At 35.0% G+C, this 23,114-nt stretch overlaps 1 protein-coding gene across 1 annotated transcript in view; it reads left to right on the top strand.

The window, feature by feature from the left end:
- MALRD1 (MAM and LDL receptor class A domain containing 1) overlaps positions 1–23,114 on the top strand; it is a 580,486-nt gene that overhangs the window by 351,736 nt on the left and 205,636 nt on the right. Inside the window, exon 30 of the mRNA XM_024765840.1 lies at positions 13,596–13,779. Within this exon, the coding sequence (XP_024621608.1) occupies positions 13,596–13,779 (184 nt within the window). The remainder of the gene's footprint in view (positions 1–13,595; positions 13,780–23,114) is intronic.

Here is a 23,114-nt window from a genome sequence, read left to right as displayed (position 1 = left end):
TTTTTTTTGCGGTACGCGGGCCTCTCACTGCTGTGGCCTCTCCCGTTGCGGAGCACAGGCTCCGGACGCGCAGGCTCAGTGGCCATGGCTCACAGGCCCAGCCGCTCCGCGGCATGCGGGATCCTCCCAGACCGGGGCACGAACCCGTGTGCCCTGCATCGGCAGGCGGACTCTCAACCACTGCGCCACCAGGGAAGCCCCCTGAATTCTTTAACTCTGAAATACTAATCTCTGAATACTACCTTTTGTTACTTTATGTCTCAAATTACTAATCATTATCTTCTATCTCATGGTGACCCCCAATCCTCCTTATTCTCTTAATCTCTGCCTCTTCTTTGTCATGGTCACAGCCATCATCCCCATCATAAGAGCTATCATTTCCCATGTGGTAGATGATCTTCAAAATCCTTTACATATACTTTACATATACTTTACGTACTCTTTTAATCATCACAGCCCTATGAATTAGGTGCTACCGGTTCACACACTACCCTACCTATAAATTCAAAATATAAAAAACTCTGAAATTTATTTAAAAATGTTTTAACTCACTCAACATGAAAACCTGATACAAACTGACATGAGGCTATTGGTAGTCTTTATTTACCCCATTGAAGGTAAATGGTCATATATTTTACTTCCAAAGTATTCATATATTTTATTAGGGAATTGATAGTATAAACTTGCTGGATATACACCTAAAATATAGTATGTGAAGCATAATATCTGCCTAAATTTTGAAAAATTCTGAATTAAATAATCTCATTTTTTGTCATAGAGGTTTGAAATAAAGGGCTGTGAATGAGTTTTGCTGTCATCTCCACTTCACAGCTAAGGAAACAGAGGCTGGAATAAATTGAGTGATTGCCCAAAGTCACCCACTAGTAAGTGACACAGCTAAGATTCAGAGTCACTGTGTATGTAGAGGCTGATTTCTAAGCATGTGCCTTCTTCTGACAAATGCTGTAGCCCTAAGTTTTCTCAGCTCTGCTTTACACACTTTACATCCACATTTTCCACAATCTTTATCTTATTTCTAGTTTTTGCTTTTGGACTACTGAGAAAGCTGTGTATTATATTGTTCAGTTCCATTAAGAGTTTGATTTACAATTTCAGCTAGATCTTCAGTGCAGCCCCGTATGTCTCCCATTCATTCCATAGAAATATCTACTCTTAGAGCCCTCAGCCTTTGCTCCCCACATTTCATACCTTCTTGATGACACCTGCCCTATCCCAGTCTACGTATATATTGCATCCATTTCTTTCCTCCATCGCTCCAGGATTAATTGCCATGGATCCGTCCTGCCCAGGGTCTTCAGCTCTTTCTACTAAAGAGCAGATCTTTCTAAAGCAGATCTGGTCAGGTTACTCCCTTATTTAAAAATTGTAGGGAATTCCCTGGTGGTGCAGTTGTTGGGATTTGGCACTCTCACTGCTGGGCCCCGGGTTTGATCCCTAGTTAGGAGAACTTTAAAGAAAAAAATTGTAGGTGGCTTTCCATTGGCTATAGGATTGAGCTCTTAAACCCTCACAAAGGAATTAAAGACACTTTCCATTGTATGGTCTTGGTCTCTATGTCTGAGTCTTACATCCTCAGTCTTTAACATACTTTTGATATTCTAATCATATCAGACTATTCAGGGTTCCCCAAATATTCCAGTACTTCCATATCCCACTGTCTGCAGTCATGTGATTTTCTTTACTTGGAGTGTCCTCATATACTTTATGTACTTGGTGATATTCTGTTCGGTTTCAAAGCCCAGTTCGAATGCTATACTCTTTATTACACCTTCCTAATTTCACACAGGTCCTTCAGTTTACTGAAACCCCACCAAAGTACTATATTATTTTTCTGTAATATTATAGGATTTGCTCACATTCAAGTTAAATAGTTGCATGGTGGTTTTGTTTCCATTTATTTGTGAGTCCCTTAAATCATAACAGCTTCTTACCTTTCTTCTTGACACCCGTGTCAATTAATGGCCTATACAAGAACCTAATAATAATTGACTTAAATTAAAATTCAACATTCATGTGAATCATAGCTATTCATTACTTGCAATAGGGAATATTAAAATGTAGTGAGCAAGTTAAACATGTCTGCTTTGAGATTATTTAAAACAAGCTGAATATTAGGTTGTGTTTCTGTCATTATAACATTTTATCAGCAAGTAGAAGGGTGTCTGACCTAGACTTGATACTCAGTATACGGGTTAAGTAAGTAGAAAAATGATAAATTCATTTTATCATGTTGGGGTTCTAATCTGTAATTAATAAACCTTTGTTTATCCTACTTAATTCCTATCCCGTGTGAATTGATGACTAGACTTATTCTTTTGTTATTGAGTTAATTCTCATACTAATATTATCTTTTCATCTTTATGCTCAGATTTTAGGTTTGTAATCCTTTATTCAATTTACTTTTTATTTCATTAATATATTTTCAGAGTAAAAGTGTGGATATATTTGACTTTGTTAAATACCAAACCACATTCCTGTTTTGGTGAATCCAATGATTTATGCAAGTCAGACATTCTCATTCTTTATACATACATAATATATATTTTTCTGGGTAGTAATACCTTTATACCTATAATTTTGTGCCTACTATTTACTATTTTAAATTGAGAATTTTATTTTTTAAATACTCTACTGAAAGGCCATTATTCACATTGTATAAACACTGTATACCAGTGTCCCTTTTGGAAGAAAACTTTGCACAAGGATCTTTCTTACCTTGAGGTTTGTCATTGCTCTGTACGCATTTGCTGTTTCACACACATATGTTTGTTTTATTCTCTCTCTCATTATTCCCCACCCCTGGAGGAAGACAGTGAGCTGAGTTATGTCCAATAATTTTGTCATAAAATGCTGTTCTGTTTGCATCGAGTGGTTATCAACCCTCATGAATGGCAGCATGCCATACAATCATTCATGACTGACATTCTGTTCCAGACCTTGCTGCCACCTCTTATTATGCTTCCTGCCAGATGCTTCCTAAATATTCCTCATTTTTTATTTTTTCCCATTATTCTTCTATGTTCAACCATATGAATGTTTTTCTCCTTCAGGAACCAAAGGTAGTGTGAAAGACAGTAGAAACAAGCCATCAACCACTGAGTAGGAAATCACCTTGAATATCATAGATAGGGAAGTTTTATTGGGTTAGCGAGCCCTTTCTTTAAAGTGAGTAAAGACCTCGCAAGACTCATTCTGAATGTAACTTTGTCAGAACAATCAGCTTCACAGCCTATTTCTTATTATAAATAATTCTTACTCCTTTTTGTGTCAACTAAGATTGAAAACAATTACAGTATGTCTGAGGAAATTACCTCTATGAATGTAGTAACTCACTGTTTAGAGAACATATCTGTTAGTGGATTTTTAAATGTTTGTTATGACAAGCTATGCAATTTAAACACATTAAAACTAGTTTTTACCTATATCAGAGAAAGAATCGGAAATCCAGTAGAATTTTTATAAAGAAGGCTATTTTCAGCCAGGACTAACAGTTCCACGCAACATCTTAATTCACCAGTTTGAATTAAGTATGTATTCATTGATTAAACAAACGCTTTTATAGTGCCTACACGGTGCCAAACTTATTTTAGGCGTGGGAGATGCAGAGGTTAATAAGATGGAGAAAGCTTTTGTCCTCATGGACTTTAAATTGTAGTGGTGAAGACAGACAATGAAGAATTATTGAAATAATTAAAACACGAGATGATACTGGAAAATGAGAGGTGAAAGTGCAATAAACATTAAAGCAGGGTGATGCCATATGAGTGAGAATGGAACCCACCCTGAAGGTCCTGGGAAGGCTTCTCCAAGGTGACATTTGAAGGGAAAAAGATAATCACTCATACTGGGAAATATATATATCAAATTTGTGTATGTGTATGAATGAAAGAGAAACTAAACTTTCCATCTTGTACAGTGTAAATGATGTTATGATTCTGTAGTTGGAAACCCTGGAAAACAGAAAGATTGGAATGGTAAAAAAAACAAAAAAAAAACAGTGATTGTAAGAAATTATACAACTGCAGCTTTATTGATCTCTATGCTTTGCATTAAACTGCCTACATTGCCTAAGACCCCCCATATTGGTTGCCTAAAATTTTAAAGAAAATTATCAAGAAATAAATGTTTTAAATTTAAAGGCGCATTATTCTAGGAAAACATGAGGACATACTGTTTAAAATGTTTTCAACGAATGTACGTCTAAAACCACACGTGTCTGTTCAGTGAGCATATTAGTCAAAACTTCAAAATCATTCTGTCAGAGCAGAAAACCTCCTCTAAGCACAAGAGCCACTGACCACAGATTTTACTCCCAGAAAAATAGCTGTTTGCAAGTTATTTCTGTGGAAGAGATTTGATGCACATTTAAAATAGCCTGTACTTGATTTCATTCTATTTTTGAAAATTCAAAATAGGATTAAACTATATATAAACTTTAAATATTTGAAAATGTTTGGAGGTTTAAAGACTATAAATTTCTAGTATTTACTTTTTCAAATACTTAATATTTAGATGATTTAAAGAATTATCAATATTTATCTGCTAGATACAGATATTATACTAAATTCTAGCCACTCCTTTCCATTTCTTAAAAGATATTTTTAAAATATTTTATTATGGCAATGAAAGGTTTTAGTACCATGTGGCATCATTAATCAATATTTTAGTCTTATCTAGAGGCAGAAGACAAAATTTGGTTGCTATACCAGTGATTAGGACCAAACATGTATTAAATGGCTTTGGTTCAGAATGATTCCTGTATGACATTGCATCTTTTTTATGTGCTTAATCTTTTGTGAGCATTATGTTTATTTAAAAGTTGATGAAATTTCAAAAAAATTAATAGCAAAAATAACTCATGAACATGCCAAACACAAAAAGAAAGTTTTATTTAAGTGGAATATTTGGAAGCTGTGCTCTATTATCTTAAAAATGAGTAGAGATCGAATAGTTCTTATAGTTCTTACTTTTTCTGACTTTCTCAAATTTGACTTGATAATTTTTAGTTACTCGTGGAAATTACACTATATATTTTTATATAGATATATACATTTATATATTTTAAAATGGCACTTATTTAAATGTTTTATTTTAGAATAGTTTTAGATTCATGTAATTGTTTCAAAGATTGCACAGAGAGTTCCTGTATACCCCACACCCAAGTTCCCCCTATTATTAATATCTTACATTAGGATGACACGTTTGTCACAATTAATGAACCAGTGTAATACATTATTAGTGACTGAAGTCCATACTTTATTCAGATCTTCTATTTTTCCTTAATATCATTTTTCTGTTGCAATAGACATGAGTCTTAGCCTCAATGACCTTGTTTCATACATTTGTAATACATTTATATAGTTTGGTCACATTTTGCCTTCCTTCCTGGGATATTGCAACCTCCTAAAGATGGTTTTTTAATTGCATACATTAAGGTTACTTTCTTACTGTAAAATTCTGTGGGTTTTGACAAATGCTCGGTGTCTTACATTTACCATTATAATGCCATACAGAAAAGTTTCACGGCCTTAAAAAATCCCCTGTGCTTTACTATTCAATTCCCTTCACACACCCTGAATCACTGGCAGCCACTGATATGTTTACCATCTCTATAGTTCTGGCTTTTCCAGAATGTCATGACAATTTTCATGGCAGTGGTATTCTAGAGGAGTATATTAGAGTGAATATAATGATCCTTCTAACATTAGAGATGCTATGAATATTGGCAAAGGGAGTGTGATTTGCTCTAGACCTTTCCACAGCAGGAATAAATGACAAGCCCCTCAAAAGGACAAGAACACAACTTTTATGCTTTGACCTTTGTAGTTAACACAGATCTGTTGGCTTAGGTGTAGGTTCTAGGATCACCATTTTTGTTTAGCCTTTGTTTTCTTTTGCTTCTGCTTTGTTTTCCTCAGAAGCCTGAAAATTTTGTTCCACTGTTTTCTATACTTAGTGTTTTAGTTGAGAGGACCCTGATTACCAATATAATTCTCATTTTTTGTAAGTCAACTACTTCCTATTTCTGGAAGTTTGAGACATTTTCTTTTAAACTCTGAGTTTAGAGATTTCACCAGGAAGTGCCTTGATCTTAAAACCTTGAGCTGTTCCTATCTCAGAAATTTTCTTTTATTGTTCTTTCTGATTATTGCTCCTCTAAAATCTATTCTCTCTTTTTTCCTGGAACTCTTGCATTCAAATGTGGACTTTCTAAATCTACTCACACCTCTTATCTTTTCACTCATAATGTTTAATTCTTTTTATTTTTGCATTTAACATTTTTGCATTTGTTAATAATAAATATTATTACAATATAATACCAACAATTAATGTAGGTTCTCTGTTAACATTACTCATTTTAATCCTCACAGCAATGCTGTGAGGTAAACACATTTACTCTCCATTTTACAGGTGAAATAACTGCTAGTAGGGGCAGAGCTCAGGTTTCAACCTGACTGTCTGACTTCAGAGCCTGGAGGCACATCAGTATGACGCATACTGTATTTTGAGATAATAATTCCATTTCATCTTTCAAATCTCATATTTGGCTTCTAGAAGTTTCTATCCTAGTTCAGTTTTTTTCTGAAATCAATTATTTTTTAATATCCCTCAGTCCTTCATGTTCTCAAATTACCCATTCCAACTACTTCTTAAACTTCCTTAAGATTTCTGGTAGTTTCTTTTTAAAAAAAACAAAAAACTATTTTTTAAAGAACAATTTTAGGTTTACAACAAATGAGATTTCCCATCTACTCCCTGCCTCCCTCATGATCAACATCACTCACCAAAATGGTACATTTTTTTTTACTAAATATATTAAACCTACTTGGATACGTCATCGTCACCCAAAGTCCATTACTTAGGGTTCACTCTTGGTGTTGTACATTCTATGGGTATGGACAAAAGTATATAGTGGTATATGTAATACTATGCTGAGTATTTTCACTGTCCTAAAAATCCTATGTGCTTTGTCTCTTCTTCATCTCTTCTCCCCCTCCTCCTGGTGACCACTGATCCTTTTACTGTCTGCATGATTTTGCCTTTCCTAGAATAGTTGAAATCATATAGTATGTAGCTTTTCCAGATTGGCATTTTTCACTTAGTAATATGCATTTACGTTTCCTCCATGGCTTGATGGCTTGATGGCTCATTTCGTTTTAGCACTGAAAAAAAACATCCCATCGTATGAATGCACCACAGTTTATTTATCCATTCACCTACTGAAGGACATCTTGGTTTCTTCTGAGTTTTGACGATTATGAATAAAGTTGCTATAAACATCCATGTGCAAGTTTTTGTATGGAAATAAGTTTGCAATCTTTGGATAAATACCCAGGAGTGAGATTGCTGGATCATATGATAAGAGTATGACTAGTTTTGTAAGAAACTGCCAAAATGTCTTCCAAAGTAGCTCTACTATTTGGCTTCTGGCATTTCCACTAGCAATCTGAGAACTCCTGTTGCTGTACTTCCTTACCAGCGTTTGGTGTTGTCAATGGTCTGGATTTTGGCCTTTCTCATCTGTGTAGTAGTATATCATTACTGTTTCAATTTGCTTTTCTCTAATGACATATAATGTGGGGCATCCCTTTATATGTGTATTTGCTATATCATCTTTGGTGGGGTATCTGTTAAGGTCTTTGCCCTATTTTTAAATCAGGTTGTTTGTTTTATTTTTGAGTTTTAAGCGTTTTTGTGTATTTTGGATAACAGTCTTTCTCAGAAATATTTTTTGCAAATATTTTCCCCCAGTCTGTGGCTTGTCTCTAATTCTTTCGATTTTGCCTTTCACAGGCTAGAAGTTTCTAATTTTAATGAACTCCAGTTTAACAATTATTTGTTTCATAGATCATGTCCTTGGTGTTTTGTTGTATCTTAAAAGGCATCATTATCCAAGAAATTAGAACATTCTCTAGCACCATATACAAAAATAAACTCAAAATAGATTAGAGACCTAAATGCAAGACCGAATACTATAAAACTAGAGGAAAACTAGGCAGAACACTCTTTGACATAAATCACAGCAATATTTTTTTGGATCCGTCTCCTAGAATAATGAAAATAAAAACAAAAATAAACAAATGGGACCTAATTAAACTTAAAAGCTTTTGTTCAGCAAAGGAAACCTTGCACAAAGCCTTTTAAAACTCTGATTCCATCTGTTTTTAAAATTCTGCTTTAGATGTTATATGTTGTTCAGTTTATTCTCATCCTCTAGTAGATATTTGGCCTCTTAGAGTCTAGTTACTTTGGCCTGTGAACTCTTGCATCTATAGTAATGTGAGGTGCTCTCTGGTGATTTAGGAAAAAGCAGAATACCAGCCCTTTGCCTGTGTCCATCCATGTGAATTTAAGGAAATGTGAATGAAGGGTAAGCCTTACAGCAGAGAGACCTAAGTACCACAAAACAACTATTGATCACTTCCATTAGTTTCCACTGGGCAGCATCTCTTCTCCTATCATCATTTGAACCTTTAAATATTGGAAGCAGAAGTGTAGGTGGCAAACTCTGTAGATTGTAATTCACATCTCTAAGAATTTTAAGGGGAATTGTGTAGGAAGAGTGGACTTATCACCTCTTCATATGAGCAAGATTTTTAACTGCTTTGATACCTCACAGATATTACAGCCTGAAGTTGAATTACTGTTTTCTGAAGAGTCTGGTATTCATTGTTCCAAGCAAGGAGGAAGGAAAACATGACCATACAGGAGCTCTCGACTACAACCTACACTCTTATTGCTATTTTCAGCCACCTTCTTCCCCAGACTGCTGCAAACCACCACCATCACCACCCCCACTATTCGACACCTGTGTTCAAGACAACGTATAGCCTTCCCAGGTTTTTCTCAGTTTTTGTCTCTTTCTTTCTTTCTTCCTTCTTTTCTTCCTTCCTCCCTCCTTCCCTCCCTCCCTCCCTCCCTTCCTTCCTTCCCCCCCCTTTCTTTTCCTTTTACTGTTCCCCAAATCCATCCTTCCCAATAGATTCCGTAGTTTTTCAGGATTGATAGTGGGTGATGGAGCCACCAGCCATTGTTAGCTCACCATCCTGACAATATGATTGTTTCTTTGTATTATCAGTAGTCAGAAAACGGTAATAGAGAAGTATCACCATTATAACACACACTGTAATATATCTAGAGATAAATTTATAATAAGTGTTAAGTTATTTATGTTAAAGAACTGTAAAATTTTAGTTAGTAGCATGAAAAGAGACCTAAACAAGTTGAAACATAAATGATATCTCAGGGTAAAATAATTCTATATTTAAATATTTCAGTTATGCATTAAATTATTCTAAGATTCATTTGGGAGAGTGAATGTATGAGAAAACCAAAAGAATAAAAAAAATTTTTGAGGATAAAAATGTGACCTATTAAATTATAACATTAAGGTTTAACCAACTCAAGTGTAGAAAGCTTAACTCCCTTTACATATCTTTATTCTCACCCACTTATAATATTTATGTCTTAATTATTTCCTTTATATACATTTAGAATCATATTAGACAGTGTTTTAATTTTTTCTTAACCAATAAAACATAACTTAGAAATTAAAGAGGTTAAGGAAATTTTATTGTATTTACTAATATCTTTGCTACTTTTTCTTCCTTCCTGGTGTTCCAAGATTTCTTTTTTTTATCATTTTCTTTCTGTTTAAAATGTTCCTTTAGCCATTCATTTAGGGTAGGTCTAAAGGTGATGTATTCTTTTAGTTTTCCTTCATTTAAAAAAAAAAACTTGGGAGGAGAGGTCTTGGGGCCCTTGGGGCATGATATAGGTGAAAGTCTAGGCTCTCTGGTCAGCCTTTGCTATTGGGAGTGGGGGTCAGAGAGTAATTTTTCTGTGGTGTTTGGCTGTTGTAGAGCTATTATTATCTAAATATTTTCATTCTCACTGGACTTCCCCTTTCCTGGCCCCTTGGCTAAAGAAAGTAGTCTGCTCATGTTTCATTTCCAGGTTGTCAGATTTTCGTGTCAATTTTGGAATATATGATGCAAAAGGAAAAGCTAGGAAACACCACCTTGTGCTCCCTTGAGTCCCAAGGTCCCTAGCTAATCTGCCTTCTCTCCACTTTTCAGAGTCTTCTTCTGTTTATACATAATTATATATGATCTCTGGGGGTTTTAGTTGTCCATAGCAGGAGGAATATAGAAAAGGAAGTCCACTCAAATCTTCCCAGAAGAAGAAAATCTAGTGGCTTAGTAAGTATGACATTGATGGAGGAACAGAAATCAGAAATTCACCTGGAAACTGTAGAAACAGGTTCAAAATATGTTAAAGGTGTCAGTGGAGGAAAGAGTTTTGATCAATTGGTTTTGGAAATATTGGTTCATACTTTGGGGATAATTTATATCTTTACCTCAAACATATGAAACAAATTCCAAGTGGCTATACTCCATGAATACACATCTATAACTTGAAGTGGCTCTATCTTTTTAGCATTTCTTACTGCCTTTCTTTACATAACCCAAAGGGAATGAGACTGGCATAAAGCAGGAAGACAAGCATATTGCCAAAACAAATATGCAATACATAAGGTAAATCATCGATATGCATAATACTTTCGGGAAATAATTCAAAGTTGTGTAAAATGTTGAATTGTAAGAAGAAAATATTTTTTCAATTTCTATAACTTAACCATTATCATATTAGTGTCTATTTTTTACAGTTATTAGTGTGTTTACTCACTTTTCAAATGTTTACTGCCTTGGGTTCTTGAATGTAACAACCACATAAATGTATCCTTGGGCGGTAGCAAAGTCATGATTGGAATTGAGAGATTTTTCTCTTAAAGTATTTAGAAAGAATTGTTATCAGAATTTTAACTAAATAAAGCAACAGTGGGTGCAGAACAACAATTGGGGGAATGGATATATAACCACTTCTTTAAAAGTTGCTCTGTTTTATGTTTCTATAGTAATTTTATGGTAATTTACTTTCATGACTCACCTCTATTAAATGATTACCATCACAGGGTAGGCTTCCTCTCTTTTCACCTTCTTATTCCTGGTGTCTAATGTAGTATATGGCAACTGTGTGCGAATCAAATATTTGCTGAATAAGTGATGAAAAGGACTGGCTGGACAAGTCAATAAATAAATAAATCTCCATTGCACGTTTGGATTAATACTTTTGATAATTATGGGAATATGATTTGGTATGTTATATCCAGAGTTGCATGAGAGCAAATATATTAGAATGATATATTATAATAACCCATCATTAGGTTGATCCATGGTTGGTTTTCTTAAAGACTTAACCCTCATTTTTGTCCTACCGCATAAAATGACAATGAGTATATTATTTAAATCTCATTTATTAGAAAGCCAGGTGTCAGAGTTAAGAAATGGTTTGTATTTTATTGGTTAAAGTGATCACACAGCCTTCTTTGTTGAAAACCCTTTTGGGGATTGGCATAGTGTATGAGTTGCTGAAACCGACTAATAGGAAAAATTAGCAAAGTGAATTAAGTTTGTTAATTAAAACAGACTTTTATCTATGCCTGTTATATTGCTAAGTGTTAGATGCCCTCTACTTTAATCTTTAATTTAACTAATAATTTCTTTGGTTCCAAATCACTAAGACATCACTGACAGTCAAAGACTAACGCTGAAAAAGCTTCTCTTCCTTAGTCATTAAACAGATACGAAATTCCATTAATAAGGTGTGACTTTCCCATCCCCTTCAATGAAGAAGCTACGTGTGTCTCTGGGTGTAAAAATGTGTTTGTTGTTTTGGGGAGGATGTTGAAAGCTCTATCTATGCACTGTTAGTTGTTTTGCAAAGTTAGTTTTAGAGTAACTGATACAGAGTTCTACTTTCTCTCTCTTATTCTACAGAAGAGCTGCTTGATTGATCTGTATCTCCTTTAACAGAACAAGGTGTCAGCCACATTTATTAACATTAGTTCCCCTAAAGCATGGATCTATGAATGTGTAACTCTTTTAGATCCCCTCTTCAAGCATTTCTCTTTTTTCTTTAGTGTACATTTTTTTTAAAAAATCCATAATTATGTCTATCACAGTTGTGTGCTATAAATCAACTGGAACATCTTGCTTGCTTTTCTAGCTGCCATTCCATTAAATATTCTCTTCTATTCCACTGTTTTGATTATAAGCTTCAGTGACAAAGTTTACTTGTGAATTCATCATGAAAACACAATACTGGACCCTGAAATATTAATTTTGGGAGCGTAACCGTAAACATAATTCTATATATTTTTTTCTCTTTCTTTCCTATATATCCATCATCATGATATGTTAACCTCTAATTCCCAATAAGGGCTATGCCCAGAATAGCAAAAAGCAACATATACAGTCTAAGCCTTGTCCTTGTGCTCGACTGACTTATATTCTGTTTTACTCTTGGTATCATTTTTTTGTGTCATTAGAGTTATGCTACATGTCATGTCATACCATGTCATGTCATGTTATACCAGGATTGTTCATATATTAGGATATTGTACTGCTAGCAGACCAACCTTACACATTCAGAGTGTTACTGACCCAGGTTCTTGCACTCTTTAATCAATAGAAATTGATAAGAGGTCAGACAAGAAATTCAGGCAAGGCTTTCTTGGGACTCATGCTACAGCACAAGCGAGTGAAAACAAGTGCCAGGTTCCCTTGCTCGCTCCCTGAGGCGGTGGGGGGGGGTGGTCCCTTAAATGGCGTGAGGGTATGGGGTCAGGCTGGAGGAATGGCTTAGGTGGTCTGCCCAGTCCCCTGCTTTTGCTCCTGGCACCTCAGAAGTGGCAGTTGGGTTTATCTTATTGTTCATAATTTGCCCCAACTGTGCATGTGCATGTGTGCATCCCTTATAGTTTCTTTGTATTCTGTTGCTGAAGGAAACTTTTGTCTCAAGAGGAGATATTTAAATAATTTTTCTTAGAAAATTAATTTTTCCTTTACCATTGAATAATCTGGTATAAAATAATTATTGTTGGTGCTCATATAATCATTATAGTAGAATTTTATAAATATCCAAAATCATATAATAGAATTTTTGAAATCTGGTCCTAGAAAGATCACTTTCCCTCTGTGCTCAATTCACTTCACAATTTCTTATCATATCCATCAGGGATATGTGATTTCTCCCACATATTCCTCCTCTTATCTCTCTTTTCTCTTTCCTTATGTAAGTTATTTAAGCTCTGTAAAGGAAGGTGCAATACCAATGATTCAAGAATGTGAGTAGAAAGTTGGTGGGAAGGGTACCTAGAGCTGTAAACCCAGGGCACCTGTAAACTGTTCAGATTCCATCAAATATCCATTGAGAATTTTGTGTGCAAGGAAGGAGAAGTGGATTTAACTGAGTAGGCCATCATTATTAGATAATGATGTCTCTGAAAATAGTGAAACAAGTTTACTGCTAATCTTGCTAGTATTGCTTTTGGGAATACCAAGTAGATTAATGAGCCTCTGTTTTGATGATGTAAAGTATATCATGAATATTATCAGTTTTTTAAATCAGTTTTCACTGATCAAATGCTTCTGTTCTAAATAATTGTTGTCGTGTATTTTTCCTTCTTTTGTGTTTAATCATCTGCCTAATGCAAACTTCTTTACCTTCAGACAGAGAAAGGACTATCAAAAGTATGGCAAGAAAGTAAGCAGAACTCTGGTGATCATTGGCAAAAGGCTGTCATCCTTCTGGGAAAGTTAAGGAATTTTGAAGTCATATTTCAAGGTATCAGAACAAGGGATCTGGGAGGAGGAGCTGCAATCGATGACATAGAATTTGAAAACTGCATGACTGGTAAGTTTCTGGAAAGCACTGCCGTTTGGAAGCACATTTATAATCTAGCCATTTTATCTTTGCTTCATATTTATAAAATGTTCTGCAGTTATGTATTTTGTACGTCCGTAAAAATCAATCGAAAGAGAGAATTTCATAATGGTTGAACTTAGCTACATGTTAAGAGATAATAGTTTCTCCATCCTTTAATTACACAAGTAATTCCTCTCTTCCTTCTGCATCATCCCCTTTCTAACATGCAGCAGTGTTGTCCTTTGAACTAATTTTCAACAAAATTTAAAATGTAAGCCTAATACATACATTTATGTAATTTAATTGATTTTAAATGAATCAGTAAAAAGGGTTAGAAAGCTGGAAGTTAGTGGATATATAAGAAATACATGCAACCAAGTATAATTCAAGCAGAACTTAAATTGAGAGCTCTGCTTAAGGGATTTAAAATGCTACCCTAGCAAGTGAATAGTAACTTGAAAAAACATGCTATCACTTATCATGCTTCTAAATGTGAAGTATAATTACACTTAGATTTTCTTTACAAAACTTCCCAGAAAATGTCAAAAATAATTATAAATACATTTGTACAGTTTCACAGCTGGCACAGTTGCTTTCTGAGGAGTCATTCTATCTGATTTCCAAAATAGTACAGTGTGATATATCCTGCCCATGAAAGATATGCCTTCTGTGGTGTCTCACACTGATTCACTTAGAGGCAAGCCCCTGGGACTGAAGAGCTCAACCTGAATGCTGTTTAATTCTGTTGCTGCTTTCATATTAAAATATCACTGCACCAAGGCAGTGCAAAAATGTGACTTTGGTTTTTGGTGCTGTTAAAGCATTTGCTCTCTTTATGACCAGGGCTGGTGAAAAGGATTCTGCTTAGGAGTCAGTCTTTTGGAGTTTGAGTCTCTCCCACACACCCCACCATGTTTCCAGCAAAGGCAGCTGATACTCAGCTACTATATATATATATATATATATACATGCATACATACACACACATATACATAGGTCCATACGTATTACATAAAATCAGAATTCATGCACCCTAGGTGAGCACAGGGGTCACAGAGCTCCAGGTCTCTATGTCAAGCAAAAGACAGGGTTTGGGCTTGGAGATGTTTAGGAGAGTGTTCCTGGACCACAGAAAAGGGGATCTGAAAATATAATCATGAAAATGTATCTTAGAACATGCTTTTTAAACTCTTTTCTAGTAACTTTCCTAGTAATATGCTAAATTTCTATTATAGTTTGTTACTCAACTTATATATGATTCTGGCAAGTTCAAAAGGAAAAATTCTTCAGAGCTTTTTCTAAGATTTTTAGAAAGAAAGAAGCTTTTATTAAACAGGAGAGATTCTTTTCCTCTCAAGGGAAGCAGAATGATTCTTGGATGGGCCGATTCAGGACAGAAGAAAAATGAGAGCTATTATCCCAGCTCTGCCAAGTTTCATGTAGAAATGTGGACTATTTCTTTCCCTTCTTCTCTTAAAGTCCTGTGGCAATTGACATGATTATAACTCATTTCGTTCAAGTTGATCAAACATTCACCGTACTGACTAATACTTTAATGTCTTATACATTTAGTGATATACTACTTTAAGGCTTTCTTTGTTATAAATAAAAAGGCAAATTTTGGTTAATCGTAGTGAATATGGTCAACTGTATGTCGAATATATTTTAGGAAGAAGTAACCATTTTTTAAATAGCCAGCCTGCTACAAATAACGAGGATTTTCAGATTATGTTTTAGTTAAGATAGGAAAAGAAAGTATTTTGCAAAAGTTTAAAAGACTATGTTTGGAACTAAAAAACAATGATTTTTTTTTTGTTCCCCTAGTTTTTATATGCCACTAAAATAGAAGTGTTGTGAAAAATGAGTAACAAGAAAGCAAATTAGAGCATAAGTTACCCTATGTTGTTTTCTAGTATTGCCAACTTGGAAGAGAATGGTATCTGACAAAACCCCTAAACATCAGAGAGGCAGTGTAGAATAGTGGTTAGGAACAAGGTGTCCAGTCAGACTACCTGGACGTGGACTCTGGCTCTGCCACCGACTAGCTTGGGTGAGTTTCTTCATTTCACTTTGCCTCAGTTTCTTCATCAATAAAATGGGGTTGATAAAAATAGCACTTCCATCATAGATTTCTGTGAATGTTAAATATGTTAATATATGAGAAGTGCTTAGAATAGTCTTGGCACATAGTAAAATGTATGTATTCCATTTTATCATTATATTCCGTCATCATTATTATTAACTATGCCATATTTTCAAGTGGTGCTTTATTGCCCCCTATCAGGAAACCAGCTTCAAATCATATGCAAACCGGTCACCATAAAATCTATCATGGAATTGTTGCTGTTCCCCGTTCGAGATGAAGAACCTAAAAAATGACAGTGTTTATTTCTCTGTCACATCCTGCCAATAACAATAGAGCACATACTGTATGATACCATTTATATGAAATGCCCAGGATAGCAGATGTGTAGGGACAGAAGTAGATTAGTGGTTACTTAAGGCTAAAGAGCATGGGGTAGGGAGTGACTGCTAATGAATATGGGGTTTCTTTATGGGGTGATGAAAATATTCTAAATTTTTATTGTGATTGTAATATAATTTCATAAGTATACTAAACCCATTAAATTGTAAACTTTATATGGGTGAACTTAATGGTATGTAAATTATACTTCAATTTTTAAAAAGTATTTTAAATAATTTTTTTTAAGTCAAAGCCTAGTTAACAAAGCATATAAGCTATGGAAAACATATGCAACAAAATTAAGTGAAAATACATCCCTATAAAACCCAGTATAAACAGGATCTCTATGCTGTTTATGTCTATAAGAGAGAAGCCAGGAGAATCATGAAAGGCCCAACAGATATTCACTGGAAAAATGCAGTCACGTGGTTTGAGAATGACAGGTAAAACTGGGAGGGGTTTCATCCACCTTTAGAATAAGTGGGTCCAAGGGGTCTGTGGTTAGGTCTGTGGGGCTAGAGCAGTCTAGACCCCATGAAAACTCAAATGGATCCATCAGGATTCCTTTCTAGGACAGTAGCCCGCATTCAAAAACAAAACAAAAAATGAACAAACAAATAAAAACATCCCTGGGAGTAGAATCAAAATTGAATAGACTAAATACAGATGAAGGATAGTGAAGACCCACATCAAAGAGTTGGAGGGGAATAGAGCCAGAAAATTTCAGAAAGCAAATCATATTTTTATAGATTTATATAGAATCTATAGACTTATAATCCTTTTTAGGGTCCTAACAGACCACCTCTGAAATCTTTCTTGGACTTTCTGACAACTCTGTAATCTTTGCATATTTTTTTAGACTTCAGAGTAGTGCAGAACAAAGTTTTAAATTGATTAAGAGTGAAAGTGGAGAAGGTAGAGGATATAGATGAGATATATATTTGATGGTTATTTACCTCACCTGCAAATAAGAAAGCTACTTGAGCATCATATTTATTTTTTACTTTCCATTCAAAAACACATAACTCAGTTTATTAGATAATATTTAGTACATGGCCAACATAAAGCTGGATATATGCTTTTTTATTTCTTTGCATTCTGAACACATCATGGTGCTATCTTCAATTTACTATCAAATTTATTGTATTTTTCTAAAAAGAAAAAATAAAATAAAAGAATAGGCATATCTTTGTCCTGTCCAAAGATACATTAAGAAGCATATCTCCTTTTTGGAAGCAAGTAGCTTATTCATTTTTAAAAAGTGACATTATGAATTCAGTATTTCCTCTTTTTAAATTCAAGTTGATTTAAAGATGATTTGTACAAAAATCTTATAAAATACAACCACCATTCTATGGAATAGAAAAGTAGAAAGAGAATTCATATAGAGAGGAAAGGAATATTCCATCACTGTAATTTATAAAAGTGCCAATTCTAAATTTAAATGGTTACTCATTTTCAATCAACATTAGTTGTTAAGCGCAATCATTTATTACATACAATCATCCAGCTGATACTTATTGAGTCTACTATTAATACTAAATAGCATTTATGTCAGCTTTGCAACAAGACCATTAGGTGCAAATCCTGGTTTATCCACTTGCTACCTGCTCCATGGTTTTAGGTAAATTATGTAATCTTCCTTTGTCTTATTTTTCTCAGCCGGAAAATGGTAAGAATACTGCTTCCACCTCATAGAACTCTCACAAGGATTAAATCATTTACTTTATACGAAGTACTTTGAAGAATGCATGGTGTACAGAAAGCACTGAATATTTTTGGCTAAAATATAGATGAACAACGTTGACAAAAAACTTGTCATTGTTCTAGGCACAACGCCTTTAAACACATCAACGTTTAAAAGCTTGTTCTGTTCCGTTCACATGTCCAGCAAGCCTTTATCGCTTGGCTAGTCTGCAGAAAACTCTGTGCAATGAGCTGTGTGCACCTCCTCGGAGCAGGGCTGAAATGCATGTGTCACACAGTGTTTGCTTTCCTGATTTTTTCCGTTTCCACTTTTCACTGCCCCTTTCTTGACGCCCGGCATTTCCTCCTCTTCCCCGTGTGCCTCTCCCCCGCCACCATGCCTTCTGCTGCCAGGGCTGCTCTGTGAACAGTCTCCAAGACACTGGTAAACCCAGGACCTCAGGGTGGGAGCCGATAACATTATAAGACGTTGCCTTTTCCACTGAAAAATCTAGAAGGTCCAACTGAATGATGACCAGTTTTCCATTGGGGGAAAAGGAAGAAATAATTCAGGGACTAGCAAATGCTTCCAAAAGTCAATAAAATCTTCTAAGTAGACAGCAGCACAGTAGCTACTCTGTCTGTCTCTAAATTCGTACAGAGCAAAACACATCATGTTCCCCAGATAATCCTAAATGTGAAAGGAAGGAAATACCTTGGGGATAAAGTCAGAGAAGACAGAATCATTATAGTTTCAGATGTTTAGTACATTGTCTTCACGCATAACTTGAAAAGACTTCCCTTTTTATTGTAACCCCTTAAAAACTGTATGTATGACTCCTAGGTGTACTGTCAGCAGTGATAGATTTGGAGTGAAAAATAGTGGCTTGATGGTAATGACTTCAATGCAGCATCACTCTGAATTAAACTGAACTTGGGAGATCACAAAGTAGTGATTGCTCTATACAGAGTTCACAAATACGTAAATCTATGCACAGAACCCTGTAGGGTGACTTCAAAACTTAGCTTCTTCACTTAGTTTAGAGGAAAAGCTGTATTTCTTCTCAACACGTGAGTGTTCCAAGTGCTGCATTTAGGTCTCCCCCAATTTTCTTTTAAAGTAAATGTGTATCAGAAAAGAAAAAAGAAAGGAAAATGATAGTCAGTAGAAAAAATAAATATCTCACCCTAATGAAGTAATTAAAAGTGACTTTTATTTTTAATAACTAACGGATAGATAATATGTAGTGCGTATAATGTAAGGGTACATAAATGATGGATGAATGGGTGGATGGATGGATGGATAGATAGATGGACAAATAGATGGGCGGACAGATGGGTTAATAGAAAACGTTCGTTCAAATCTTGTTATATGTGTGAAAATTCAGAACAGAGCCTTCATTGAGTTACATTCTGCCGGCAGATGCAGACAGTAAGCAAAGTAATGTGTAATACTGTGTCATGTAGTGTTAGGTGCAGTGAATGATACAGGGAGAAAGTGAGGCAGAATTATTACCCTGATTAGTCAGAAACAGTCTCTGAAAGTTACAGTTGAGCAAAGGCTTAAATGCACTAAGAGGCAACCACGCAAATGCCCTGAAAAAAGCACTCCAGGTCTCGGGACAAGCAAGGCAGACTTACTAGGAGGGAGCGTTTTGCTGAAGCAGAAGAAAGTAAGGGTGGGGAGGTGGCAGGGGGCCTCATCATGCAGAACTTTGTCATTAGAAACACCTGCTCTGTACTAGCAATCATCTCACAGCACAGTGGGTAAGCAAGCAGACTCTGGAGTCAGCCTTCCTGGGTTTAAATCCTGTCTCTGCTACTTAGCTGCTGTGTGACCTTGAATAAGTGCTTATCAGCTCTTTACCTCAGTTTCTTTATGGCAGTAAAAAGCGAACCTACTTTATAGGGTAATTGTGAGGATTTAACAAGTTAATATATGCCAAGGGCTTTGAACAGTAACTCTCTTCGTAGTAACTACTCAGTAAAGGTTAGACATGATTATTATTGAAATCCTCACTATCATGGTTAATTGAATCTTCATTACAACTCTGGAAAATTGAGGGATCCGGAGGTTGCACTAAATACCAGCCAACTTGATTCCCTTACTGATGCTTAATGGCACAGAAACAGCCATATTTAGCCATAACAGCATAGAATACTACTAAAATCATGATGAATACTATGGCGTAAAAGCGATCAGACAACACCTGCCACATCTAGGTTGCCAGTAGTTTCGAATGCTCTTGAAAGAAAGCAGGCGATATCAGACATATCACCTGTACTCCTAACAATGATGTGTTTTAGTAACACTAGTTGAAATATTTTAAACATGGTAAATCCTGTTTTTTTTAAATTTAATGTTCAGCCAGTCTTCATTGTTACATACTTGTTTTATTTTGGATTCAGAAAGTTTTTCAGTAAGAGGAGGGAGGGAAAATAAAACAGACTTTATGAACGAATGTTATAGGACTTATGAGATCCAGTTCACAGCAGTTTCTTTCTTTATCTGATTATATATAACTATTTTTGTTCTAGGTTTTCTTATACACCTTTTGTACATAAGGCTAAAAATGTCTGCCAAGAATTGATGTAATTTGTTAAATATATTCTGTATGTCAGAGCCAATTCATATCTTTAAATTAAACCTGAAACTTTCTGTGAAACTTTATCTGTTGGCTGGTGAAATGCCCAGTGGTTCTCAAATAGTCCTGAAAAAGACGATGAAAAAGTAGTCTTTACTTGAAGTAACTACTTTACATTTCTGCAAATATCTTTTCTTGATTAACAAGAAGTATCAAAGTCATGCTTAAAGATATTTCATTATAATAAATATATATCCTGATTATATTCCTCTCCCAACTTACGTATCAGTATCAATAAGATATCCATCCATACATAAATGCATCTTTACTAAGTATATACCATATATTATGCAGAAATTAAGCATTTTGACTTTTCAGTCAAAGAAAGGTAACTAATTTTTATTGATTCAAAAGTTTAATTCTTTATCAAAAGGGAAGAATGGTGATCTCAATTCACTGATTTATAAACAAATTACTACAAAATATTTAAACCTACCATTGTACGTTATAGAGATATTTACTATTTTCAAAATATCCATTTTCTCCCCCATGTGTCCCAGACCCTTTCAGGTAGGTGGATCTGTGTAAAAAAGCTCTGGCCAGAGTGCTGTGAGGAAGTGAGGTGTGTCACTTCCAGGTTGAAGCATTTCCAAGCTGGTGTACAACCCACCTGGTCTCCCTTCTGCTGCTGTGGTAGAGGACACCTCATTTTCCAGGTGATGTGTCTACATCTGCCTGGTCCCCTTGAGTCTGTAGAGGAAAGTCCCTCTGCCAACTTGTTTTAGACATATATAGCAAATGACCCAAAAAATGGTGTTTTTGAGATATGGAGATTATTTTTTAAGTGTCTTATAATCTAGTCAGATCTAACTAACACACCATGCAATTTCCTACCTTAAATAGAAGAATATTATTTACAGTTAGGGCTATGATATAAAAAATATATGTACCCTTCAGTTTCTAATACTCCAAATATGTTAAGAAAGAACATCTAACAGCATCCCTGGCTCCAGTCTTACGGGGAAAATAGTCAGAAAATGAAGTCCACACTAAGCAAAATTCAAAACCAATAAGTAGAGAGAGTCCTTGTGGCATCAACCCTCTCCTTCCGGTCATTGACAGCTGTAGCCCTCTGCTTTACTGCTTGAATTGATTTGAGCCAGGCCTCAGGGGAGAGACTTCCTTGTCATGGTCAACCAACAACATTGCTCTTCATTAAGCCTGAGAGCCACGTTATTTGCTTCTCATAAAATCAGGGAATAGATTCTTATTCCTGGTTCCATGACCATATTTTAGACAATAGAACTAAGTAATTGAGTTTATTATATCTTTAATCGCTATTTTTAGTTAAAAAATCAAAACCATGAATGGATCTAATTAATGTTGTGTTCAAGGCAATCATTATTATATACCTAGAAAATATCAGATATTACCTTATCTTTCAATAATCTTGATAAAATTAGCATTTCAATGTCAAAAGGTCTACATTTAAAGATGTAACTGTAATCATATCATAGTGATAAACTGAATATTATAATTAATGTGATTATACTGGATTATAATCAAGCACAAGGATATAACTTGGCTCGTTCATAATATTGAGAAAATATAATTACTTGAACACACGTTTTAGTAAGCCTTAAATAGCCCTTGAAATGTCCCTAGGTTCAAATGAAGGCTGCTGTAAAGCTGAATCCTAACATTATCCTCTATTCATGCAATTTCTAAGTAGAATTTGTTTCAATTACAATGAACATTTCCCCACCTAATATCTAGGTCAGTAAGACCATTACATAGAAAATTTGTGACAATATGGCATTTCAATTTTTACGGAATTATGTTTTATTAATTATTTTCTAATCAAAATGAATATTAATGTTTATCAATGAGACTTACATTTTACACTGATATAGATATACTTTTTTCATTACACTATTGAATTTTTTTTTATACAAGCTACAGGTGGTACTCAAAATAAGTAGATGTGGAACTCAATAAATTTATATCCAGGTGGTTCAAACATAAATAGGTTTCAACTAAATCCACAGGTATTTATACATGCACAAATATTAGGCCAGGGCCAGAAACCAATTTTTTGTCTATTTGATGAAACACACACGCACATACATATACACAGAGGCATGCATGAGTTTCTAAAAAGTCTCCTATTTTGAATGATCACATAAAAGGGCTTATGGGAAAACAGGATTAGGTCAAACCACTATAAGCATAGATAACTGAGTTATATAGCACTAGCATAAACAAAAGCAACCATAATAAAAATACAGGCACAGTTTAAAGCATTTTAAAATCCTAATAAATAGAGGAACTTTTCAGCAAATGTGCTACTTTACCTAAAAAGGTGGGTAGGGTACGATGCAAGGAATCTTGATGAAAGGGTGGTATAAAAAAGAGTTTAAGACTGTTGAATTATGGAGACATGGGAAGAGTGACAAAAGACCAGGAAAAATTTTTAAAAACATACAACAAATAAGCATTTCCAAGAGAACATGTGGAGAAAAGGAAGACGGGGTGAGGTGCATACTCAACAGCCCGTCATTCTTCTGTGGCTCTCCGGCTCAGCTGTG

This window comes from Neophocaena asiaeorientalis, unplaced genomic scaffold (assembly GCF_003031525.2).
Source record: "Neophocaena asiaeorientalis asiaeorientalis breed wild unplaced genomic scaffold, Neophocaena_asiaeorientalis_V1.1 scaffold217, whole genome shotgun sequence".
Classification (NCBI taxonomy): domain Eukaryota; kingdom Metazoa; phylum Chordata; class Mammalia; order Artiodactyla; family Phocoenidae; genus Neophocaena; species Neophocaena asiaeorientalis.
This window is presented reverse-complemented; position numbering and strand designations above follow the sequence as displayed.